General features: G+C 37.8%; 1 protein-coding gene and 1 long non-coding RNA gene across 2 annotated transcripts; one reads left to right on the top strand and one right to left on the bottom strand.

Annotated features, from left to right (window-relative positions):
• Positions 1-1,949: 1,949 nt before the first annotated feature.
• ptchd3b (patched domain containing 3b) lies at positions 1,950-8,559 on the top strand (the record flags this gene model as incomplete). The annotated part of the gene is made up of 4 exons (XM_082174151.1): positions 1,950-2,669; positions 3,434-3,555; positions 3,661-3,806; positions 6,950-8,559. The coding sequence occupies 4 exons, from the start codon at positions 1,950-1,952 to the stop codon at positions 8,491-8,493; spliced, it is 2,532 nt and encodes an 843-aa protein (XP_082030277.1). The 3' UTR covers positions 8,494-8,559.
• On the bottom strand, positions 4,879-5,857 carry LOC309501889. Its single transcript, XR_014207036.1, has 3 exons — positions 5,780-5,857; positions 5,576-5,670; positions 4,879-5,262 (listed from the first exon to the last, which is right to left on the bottom strand). It is a non-coding gene; the product is annotated as an uncharacterized lncRNA (long non-coding RNA).
• Positions 8,560-10,632: the final 2,073 nt, after the last annotated feature.

Consider the following 10,632-nt stretch of genomic DNA (forward strand, 5'->3'; position numbering starts at 1 on the left):
CATACATAGTTATGTGCACCCTGTTATAAAGTTGTTGTTTTTTTATTCACAATTTCATACTTTAGTCCAGATGTGACTGGAAATGGAATAACTATCATGAGTAATGTACTGACAAATAAATCCAAAATTCTTAACAATACTGGCTTGTTACCAATAAAGCAGTGCATGAGCCACAAGGTTAGCCCGTTGGAAAATTGTTTAATTAATTCAGAAGTTTCATACTGATTCTAATGATAGATTTCTAAATGTTTTGTGAATGTGTGTGTGTGTGTGTGTGTGTGTGTGTGTGTGTGTGTGTGTGTGTGTGTGTGTGTGTGTGTGTGTGTGTGTGTGTGTGTGTGTGTGTGTGTGTGTGTGTGTGTGTGTGTGTGTGTGTGTGTCTGTGTTTAACCTTGTGAAAAATAAGTGTGCTAAATTGCATAGTGTGTGCACTTCCCATCTTAAGTATACGTTTAAAAAAAACTGTACTTGCAGATAATATAATATTAATGAAATTAAAGGCCACTTAAGTGTTTTTAAATATAGAGTAAACTTTCATGACTGTCATAACACACTTAAGTACACTTTGAAAAAAATGCACTTTGTAATAATGTAAAATTAACCGCTTTACTTTAAAGTACATTTTAAAGCGTAAAGTACATTTTAATTATATTTTTCATGCTTTAAAGAAATAAAGTAGTAAAGTAACTAAGTACTTAACATAAATATATATTATTGTAAATGTATATTAAATTGCAACTTCATCAGATGTTTAAATATACAAGTTTCAATAGAAATTACAATAACATTTTAGTTTACAATAAATGTTTAGTACACCTTCAAAGAATGTTCATATAAAGATTACATAAAGATACTTAAATCCTACATAAATATGTCAAAAAAACACTCTTAAGTTCAACTAATTGCATTTATTTATCAGCGTTCGTTTCTGTTCTCATAGACGCAAGACCACGCTGAATGCTGTGAGTGTGTGTTAGAAATCAGGAATGGTGAGAGAACATTGTGCTTGGTACGTTTTTCGTCTTCAAAACAAACTTGGGTCTTCAGCCGAAAGAGTTTAAATCCTGTCTATAGTGCGCTTCCCATAATGTTTACTCATTAGGTCAGTAAGCGGAGAGTAGATGGTCTTTTGTGGCTGTTCGAATGCATTTGAGCGTTTACACAACGAAAGCAATCCGTTCTAATGCTTTTTAAACTTCCTCTGGAAGTGCTCAAAAGTGGACAAACTCAAAACGTTTTAGAGCCAGTTTACACCTTTATTTAGCATCGTCCACTCGACCAAAACGCATCTTAATACCAGGTGTAAACAGGGCCTAAGAAAGCATATGGTCGAATGCGTTTTTTAGACTTCCTCTGGTCGAAAGTGGACAAACTCGAAAAGTTTTAGACCCTGTTTATACCTGTATTTAGTGTTGTCCACTTATGATCCATTTTAATACCAGGTGTAAACAGGGCCTTTGCTGTAAAAATGCCCGTTCGGAGCCTTTATTTTTAAGAGTGTAGGTCCTAAAAGATGCCCATGTACTGTGAGGTTTGTCGAAACCAACACAAAGGAAATCTATTTTTAAGAAAACAATTTCTCATTCTCAAGATGCAATTTATCTTAGAAGATCTCAGAATCTTTACCCATTTTCATTGTCGGCTACTTCAGAGGTCCATTGTTTCACTGGAAGCAAATTGCTCCACATTTACAGGAGGAATACCTGGATCACTGCTTCAGAAAATTGTTCCCTTTCAGAAGAAGCTCAGCCTATATTGATTATAGGTTTGAGAGGTCATTCTAGTGGAAATAGTTATCAAGATAACAAAAGACAAAGCCTGAAGAGAACACTGTGTTCTTACATATACTGTTCCCTGGAGAAATATGACCTGCTCTTTTGATGTTAGGCCTATATGTGTTCTAGTGTATCTCCTCAACACCAGATGTGCAGATGAGCTCTTCAGAAGTCATGGTGTCCTACATCACAGACTGCATTGAAAAGCCCATCCGAATGTGTTTCGAAAGTCTCGGTAAGTTCGTAGGCCTTCACCCTTGGTGGTTTGTCACTTTACCGCTGTTGGTGTCCGCAGGTCTCGGAGGAGGATTTTACTTTCTGAACGACCTGAAATCCAACGACATAGAGGAGCAGTTTACTCCGAAAAACGGCCGCGCTAAAGCGGAGAGGCGTTTCTTTCAAGAAAACTTTCCACAAATTGACTCGCAGTTTTCAATTATACGATTAAACACTGACGGGGTTTTTGCATCTTTGATATTCTCCTGTCAGACTAACATTCTCAGTGTTGCCGCACTAGAGGAGGTCATCCGCATCGATGGACAAGTTAGAGGAATCACCGCAACGCACGACGCACAGACATTTGTGTTCTCGGATATTTGTGCAACTGTGAATGGAACATGCAACTCTAATGTAATGCTTGATGTTCTACATTATAATGCCAGCAACATTAATTTTGTTAACATAACGTTTCCTGAGTACTGTCCGTCAGAATCCAAATGTCTCAACATGGGAAATGTCATCAGTAAGGTGGAGGTGGATCACAATGGATTTGTTCGAAGTGCCAAAGCAATGAGACTTTTCTATTACCTGAAAGAGAGCAATACTACACTGGGAGATGCCTGGCTTCAAGAGTTGATAGACTTGCTCTCGAATGTAACGACCTCTGTAACAGAAGTAAGTAGGCCTACCGTGTTAAATGATTTGTGGAGTCTGTGTGACCAATGTGTTATTCATTTTTTTTTCAGTTTCTAATTTTCCAATAATTTCAATTCAAACTATACCCATTCAATAAATAAACAGGCTTTCTGAAAGATTAATGGGTAAAAAACAAACAAACAAAAAACAGTCATGGACTTAATTGAAATAAAAATATTACCTACTGAACAATTATGGAACATTAAATGTTTTGTATAATCACACATGAAAGTGCTTAATATATAGTGGCACCAAAAAGAAGATACTTCACACTTGAATTGTGTTGCATCATATTAAATCAAATGGCATCAATAAAGTTTTTGTGAAATATTTTTTGGGATATGAGGATATATCTTTAATATAGGCCTAATAATCGCCAATTGGTTTGGGCATTCACACATTAATTTTGTATTTTGGGGGGTTCGCATACTGTGATTCTTATAATCAAGGACTCTTCAGTATATTTGACTTTAATATTCAACAATATTACTGATCTGACTGTACGGAACTGGACGATGGCATAATTTTTTGCAGAACTGCTTTATAGATTAAATTAACTAATTAAATAATTGATGATCTATACAACGAAACTAAATGAACACTGAACTGACTTCATTGCATCTTTTTGCCGTTATCACTGTAAAGCTGCTTTGAAACAATCTGTATTGTATAAAGTGCTATATAAATAAAGGTGACTTGACATGACTTAAATGAAAGGTTTTAATTATATTTTTTCTTCTCAGATCTCCTATTTCACCTCCATGTCAAGACAACAGGAGTTTGAGAAGAGTACCCTATCTGTCACTGAACTTTTTGCAATTACTTACTTTCTTGCCATCTCATTTTCAATAATATCTTGCCTGAGGTTTGTATAGTACCCAGTGCATTTTATTTTATGAAATATATTTCATAGATTGAAAGTCTTATATTGATTGCAAAAAGCTATACATTGTTTAATTTTTCTCAACAGGTTTGACAATGTGAGGAATAAAGCGTGGGTGGCTTCTCTTGGAGTTTTTTCCACCGCACAAGCAGTGCTGTCCAGCTTCGGGCTGCTGTTACTCATGAATGTGCCATTTGTTATTACTGTGGCATCTTCTCCATTCCTGATTCTTGGTAAGATAATGTATCAACTCTGAAATGTTTATTATCTTTGCAGTTGGAGTTAGCAATGGCAAGGCTGCAAGTTTGATTCCCATGTAATGGATCTACTGATAAAGTAATAAAATCAGGGCATACTGGGGTAAGTTGTGCCACGGTGCAAGCATCTATAACATCAGGCCATATAAATATGACTTGCCCATGTTAGAGGTAAGCTGTGTCATGTCAGTGGGGAAGTTGAGCAATTGGGGAATTAATTAAGTGAATAAATGAATTACATCTCAGTAAAAAAACAAAACAAAACAACAACATGAAATAACAATTTAGTAATCCATTTCATGTCTTATTTTTGGTGCACATTATTTGCTTTTTATGTTCTATTGTATATTGGACTCAAACAATGGAACAGAATATTTGACTGTGAAACAACTTTTGTTAGAATATTTGTAATAGTCCTGCATTTGGAGGTGAAGCTCGCTATCACTATTAGACGACCCACTGGTATAGCTTTTACCAAAACACCTGGCACACTTTACCCAAAGGCTTCCATTTTGAGATATATATTTTGAGACCTGGATTTGAAATGCCATAAAGAACATATATAGTTTTTTTTTTTAGCTGCGTAGCTGTCAGTGGAGGGGACAGAAAGTCTTAAATTTCATCAAAAAGATCTTCATTTGTGTTCCGAAGATGAACGAAAGTCTTACAGGTTGGGATCGACATGAGACTGAGTAATGTGACAAAAAAAGGTGATGGGTTAAAGGGATAGTTCACCCAAAAATGAAAATTCTGTCATTAATTACTCACTCTCATGTCGTTCCAAACCCGTAAGACTTTTGTTGATCTTCGGAACACAAATGAAGATCTTTTTGATGAAATTTGAGACCTTTCTGTCCCTCCGTTGACAGCTATGGAAATTTGACGCTTTAAAAAGTTCATAAAGAGATTGTGAAACTAATCTTAATTGATTTAGTCTAAATTTTCTGAAGAGACTTGATCACTTTATATGATGAACAGATTTCATTTTATTCACATATAACCATTGATCAGCAAACAAAAACAAAAGCTCAACAGAACCTGCTTGACACACGAGAATGAACCTCATTGGTTCTTGCAGAAGCTCAAACATGATGTGTAACACGAGAATGAACCTCATTGGTTTTTGCAGAAGCTCAAACATGATGCGTAACACGAGAATGAACCTCATTGGTTCTTGCAGAAGCTCAAACATGATGCGTAACACGAGAATGAACCTCATTGGTTCTTGCTGAAACACAAACGTGCTGCGTAACACGAGAATGAACCTCACTGGTTCTTGCAGAAGCTCAAATGTGCTGCGTAACACGAGAATGAACCTCATTGGTTCTTGCTGAAGCTCAAACGTGCTGCGTAACACGAGAATGAACCTCATTGGTTCTTGCAGAAGCTCAAAAATGATGCGTAACACGAGAATGAACCTCACTGGTTCTTGCTGAAACACAAACGTGCTGCGTAACACGAGAATGAACCTCACTGGTTCTTGATGAAGCTCAAACATGATGCGTAACACGAGAATGAACCTCATTGGTTCTTGCTGAAGCTCAAACATGATGCGTAACACAAGAATGAACCTCATTGGTTCTTGCTGAAACACAAACGTGCTGCGTAACACGAGAATGAACCTCACTGGTTCTTGCAGAAGCTTAAATGTGCTGCGTAACACGAGAATGAACCTCACTGGTTCTTGCTGAAGCTCAAACATGATGCGTAACACAAGAATGAACCTCATTGGTTCTTGCTGAAACACAAACGTGCTGCGTAACACGAGAATTAACCTCACTGGTTCTTGCAGAAGCTCAAATGTGCTGCGTAACACGAGAATGAACCTCATTGGTTCTTGCTGAAGCTCAAACATGATGCGTAACACAAGAATGAACCTCATTGGTTCTTGCTGAAACACAAACGTGCTGCGTAACACGAGAATGAACCTCATTGGTTCTTGCTGAAACACAAACGTGCTGCGTAACACGAGAATTAACCTCACTGGTTCTTGCAGAAGCTCAAATGTGCTGCGTAACACGAGAATGAACCTCACTGGTTCTTGATGAAGCTCAAACATGATGCGTAACACGAGAATGAACCTCATTGGTTCTTGCTGAAACACAAATGTGCTGCGTAACACGAGAATGAACCTCACTGGTTCTTGATGAAGCTCAAACATGATGCGTAACACGAGAATGAACCTCACTGGTTCTTGCAGAAGCTCAAACATGATGCGTAACACAAGAATGAACCTCATTGGTTCTTGCTGAAGCTCAAACGTGCAGCGTAACACAAGAATGAACCTCATTGGTTCTTGCTGAAGCTCAAATGTGCTGCGTAACACGAGAATGAACCTCATTGGTTCTTGCAGAAGTTCAAACATGATGCGTAACACGAGAATGAACCTCACTGGTTCTTGCAGAAGCTCAAACATGATGCGTAACATGAGAATGAACCTCATTGGTTCTTGCTGAAGCTCAAACGTGCAGCATAACACGAGAATGAATCTCATTGGTTCTTGCTGAAGCTCAAACGTGCAGCGTAACATGAGAATGAACCTCATTGGTTCTTGCAGAAGCTCAAACGTGCTGCGTAACACGAGAATGAACCTCATTGGTTCTCACACTTCAAGCGAACATGCATGAGCTTCGTTTACCACAACTGATGTGTGAGTTTATGAATGTTTATATGTGAATAAAAGTCTAAATTGAATCTGTTCATCATATAAAGTAATAAAGTCTCTTCAGAAAATTTGGGCTAAACCAGTTAATTAATATGGATTAGTTTCACAATCTCTCTATGAACTTTTTAAAGCGTCCAAGTTGTAGTTGCATAGATGTCAATGGAGGGACAGAAAGGTCTAAAATTTTATCAAAAAGATCTTCATTTGTGTTCCGAAGATCAACGAAAGTCTTACAGGTTTGGAACAAATAGAGAGTGAGCAATTAATCACAGAACTTAAATTTTTGGGTCATTTTTTCATTTTAACTATCCTTTTAAGTGGCACATCTTACCTCACTCACTATAAGTCACATTGTATAAAACGGTTCAAAATGCATAAATGCGAATGTAGCACCACATTTCATATCCTCCACAACTGACACATTTTCATTTCAAGATGTGAAACTGTTTTTTAGGAATCGGTATCGATGACATGTTTATCATGATCTCCAGCTGGCAACGAACCAACATTGAAGACACAGTGCCAGACCGCATGGCTGAAACCTACAGGGAGGCAGCCATTTCCATTACCATCACCACCCTGACTGACGTGCTAGCCTTCTACCTCAGCTACGGGAACCCCTTTGGATCCGTTCAGTCTTTCTGTCTGTATGCGGGAACGGCCATCTTGTTCTGCTACTTCTATAACATCACTTTCTTTGGAGCTTGTCTGGCTCTGAATGGCAGAAGGGAGGGGGCGAACAGACACTGGTTGACTTGCATGAAGGTCCCAGAGGAGGTCCCACCGGGACGGTCCAAAGCGTACACTGTCTGCTGTGTCGGAGGATCTTACAACCATGACACAGGAACCGAGAAAGAGCACCCAATGACATTGTTCTTCAGGAAGTACTATGGACCATTTTTGACAACAATTTGGAGTAAAGCAATAGTAGTTTTTTTCTACTTAGTATACATTGCTGTTAGTGTATATGGCTGCCTGCAGCTTAAGGAAGGCATTGATCTCAAGAACCTAGCACTTGATAAGTCCTACATCGTCCAATACTATGAGGCTGAGAAGACATACTTTCGTTATAATGGTCCAAATGTAATGTTAGCCGTCAACGGCACATTTCCATATTGGGAGGAGAATGAACGTAATCAACTTGAGTCCTGTATTATGCAATTCCAGGAGCTGGATTCTGTCAAGAACTTGTCGACATCTTGGCTTCATTCCTATGAAAAGTATGCAGAGCAACACGGAAGTAACATCAGCACAGAAGCTACATTTAAAACACTTCTGTATCAGTTTCTGGACCACCATCCAATGCTCAAACAGGATGTCAACATAACCAATAACAGCATAGCCGCTTCACGTCTGTTTCTTCAGACGATTGTTCAGAACTCCACAGAGAAGAACATGTTGAACTCACTACGGAAGACAGCAGAGAGCTGCCCGTGTCCGTTGTTGGTCTACCATCCGGCCTTCATTTACCACGATCAGTATACTGTAATAGGGCATGTCACTCTTCAGACCATCACAATGGCAACCGCAGTAATGCTGGCTGTCTCCCTTGTGTTGATTCCAAATCCTCTTTGCGCCTTGTGGGTGGCCTTTGCCATCGCTTCAGTCATTCTGGGAGTCACCGGCTTCATGGCTCTGTTAAACATTAGCCTTGATTCAATCTCCATGATTAACTTGGTCATTAGCATCGGTTTCTCCGTGGACTTCTCCGCTCATATCTCCTACACGTTTGTGTCCAGTACAAAGCCCGACGTGAACGAGAGAGTTGTGGAGGCACTGACGCACCTGGGCTACCCCATACTTCAAGGGGCTCTTTCTACAATTGTGGGTGTGGTGGTACTTTCAGCTTCCAGTAGCTACATATTCAGAACGCTCTTCACCATCGTCATGCTAGTCATTGCTTTCGGGCTGCTTCATGGCATTGCTTTTATTCCAGTTTTTCTAACTTTCTTTGGTTTTTGCCAAGTTACGGCAGCACTGAATTTAAATATTAAATGAATTTTTCTCCTCTCCATCTTTCAGTATAATTGTAAAATTAACATTTTACTGAATAAAAAAATACTTTTTAAAGACCTTGGAAGCATGTTTAAACTATGTGTTTGTGCTGTAAACAGTAAGCAGATTTACTTTTTAAAATGTTTTCCATGTATATATTACTTTAGAAATATGTGCACATTGTAAAAAAACGATTGTAACTGTAATTTAAAGTCAGTAACTGTATGATTACAATAATTTAAAAACCTGTGCTTAGACACATAACTTTTCGCTTACAGTTATGAATGATCAGGGGCCTGTTTCAATAAGGAGGTTCAACCAACTCTGAGTTAAAACTTGAACTCTGAGTTGACTTACCCTGAGATGGGAAACTCTGAGTTTTTGGTTTCAGAACAGCTGAAATTAGTTAGTTCAATCAACTCTGAGTTGACTGACTCTGAGTTAAGCGCGTGCACCACAACTATAAAAAGCCATTATCAATGGAGCGCAGATATTATGAGTCACCATGGCAACAGCGCCAGACAAAAAGAGATCTTCATATTTCTTCACATTTTAGTTACTGTTATACAGTGATGGGTGTAATTAATTACCAAGTAATCTAAATACTGTAATTTAATTGAAGGGATTACTCTTAATTCTTCTGTAATTTAAAGTTAAATCTGATGTAATTGTATTAGACTATAGAACAATTCTGTATAGGCTATTTAACATACATTTTTAAAAGTTATATTTTTAATGTAACCTTCTCCCTCTACACACTTTGGTCAATTCAATAATAATTCATGCAATTGTATATTGTTTATTTGAAAGCATTAAAAGTGCAGTGTCTTGTCTCTCCTTGTATTGTTTAAGTGGTTGAGGTTGATATGGGATTTAGTAATTAGTAATAAGTAGACCAATAATTTCTAAAGATAGTCATTATTACATTAATCTAATTTTAATTTTCATGTAGGTGCAATCCTGCAGGTATTAAAAGAACATGGCAGCAGCTGAAAATTAAATATAAAAACATAATTCAGTCAAGTAAGGCTTGAGCATAGTATGGGTGTAGGCTACCTGACTTTACAAACATGTGACATTAAATAACTAAAGCATCCAGTGTCTAGCAGTGCAGCAGCATTTTTTGCTGAGGGAATTCCTGGACGGACTTAAGAGCCAGTCCCAAAGATCCAAGCGCCTTCATAAAATGTAAGAGGTTTACATATGTGTTATTTTTTATATAGGCTATTTTTTATATTTCCATTTATTTTACTTTGGGTTAGGATTTTTGTTGGTCCCAACAGATTCTGATGGTAATATCTGTCTTTTGGAGCCTCCTGTCCCAACAAAACCTGCAGGCAGTTGTAAGTCGCCTATCAATACACCAGAAATGATGACAAATAGTGTTATAAAGTGTACTCAACCAAATGCTCATCACATGGGGATAAAGAGTTTCTGCTGCCACAGAGAGGCCTACAGAGGTAATGTTAACATTATGTGTCTACACATTCACATTTTTTCACATTTTTATGTGGAGTAGCCTATAGAATCTAAGTTTAAATCTAAGTATAAACAGGTATTCTTATCTCTCCCCCTCCTGCCCTCAGAGTGTGGAAGAACAGCAGGAGGACGATCCATCAACTTCTGGTGCACAGATGAACAGTTCAGTGATTTCCAGTAAATGCCACAGTTTAATTCTGTAGAATTTGTTTAGAACTACATTATGTAACTCTACTACTGTGTTTTCAGTTGCCAGTTAATGAGTTATATAGACTTCATCTTATAAAAAAAAAAAAAGCAATATTTTATTTATTAATAAAAGATTCATTTTATTAATAAAAATGTACTGAAAGAATGAGTGAGGTGTTTAAACATCACTTCCTCTTTAAAAAAGGGGAGGAGACCGATAGAAACTCTAGGTTTACTGAAGAAAACCTGCTCCCGACCAGGTTAGGTTCACAGAGTAAGTTACCATGGTAACTGACTCTGAGTATAAGTTACCTCTCTTTCAGAAACAGGCTTGACTTACTTTGCTTTCTCAGGTGTAACATACCTCCCATTCTGAAACAGAAAACTCAAGAGTTTCCCTCATTTCAGGGTTAACATACTCAGAGTTTTCACTTAACCTCCTTTCTGAAACAGGCCCCAGGCAAATTGTTAGAA

Source organism: Leuciscus leuciscus (genome assembly GCF_965113295.1).
Source record: "Leuciscus leuciscus genome assembly, chromosome: 6".
Classification (NCBI taxonomy): domain Eukaryota; kingdom Metazoa; phylum Chordata; class Actinopteri; order Cypriniformes; family Leuciscidae; genus Leuciscus; species Leuciscus leuciscus.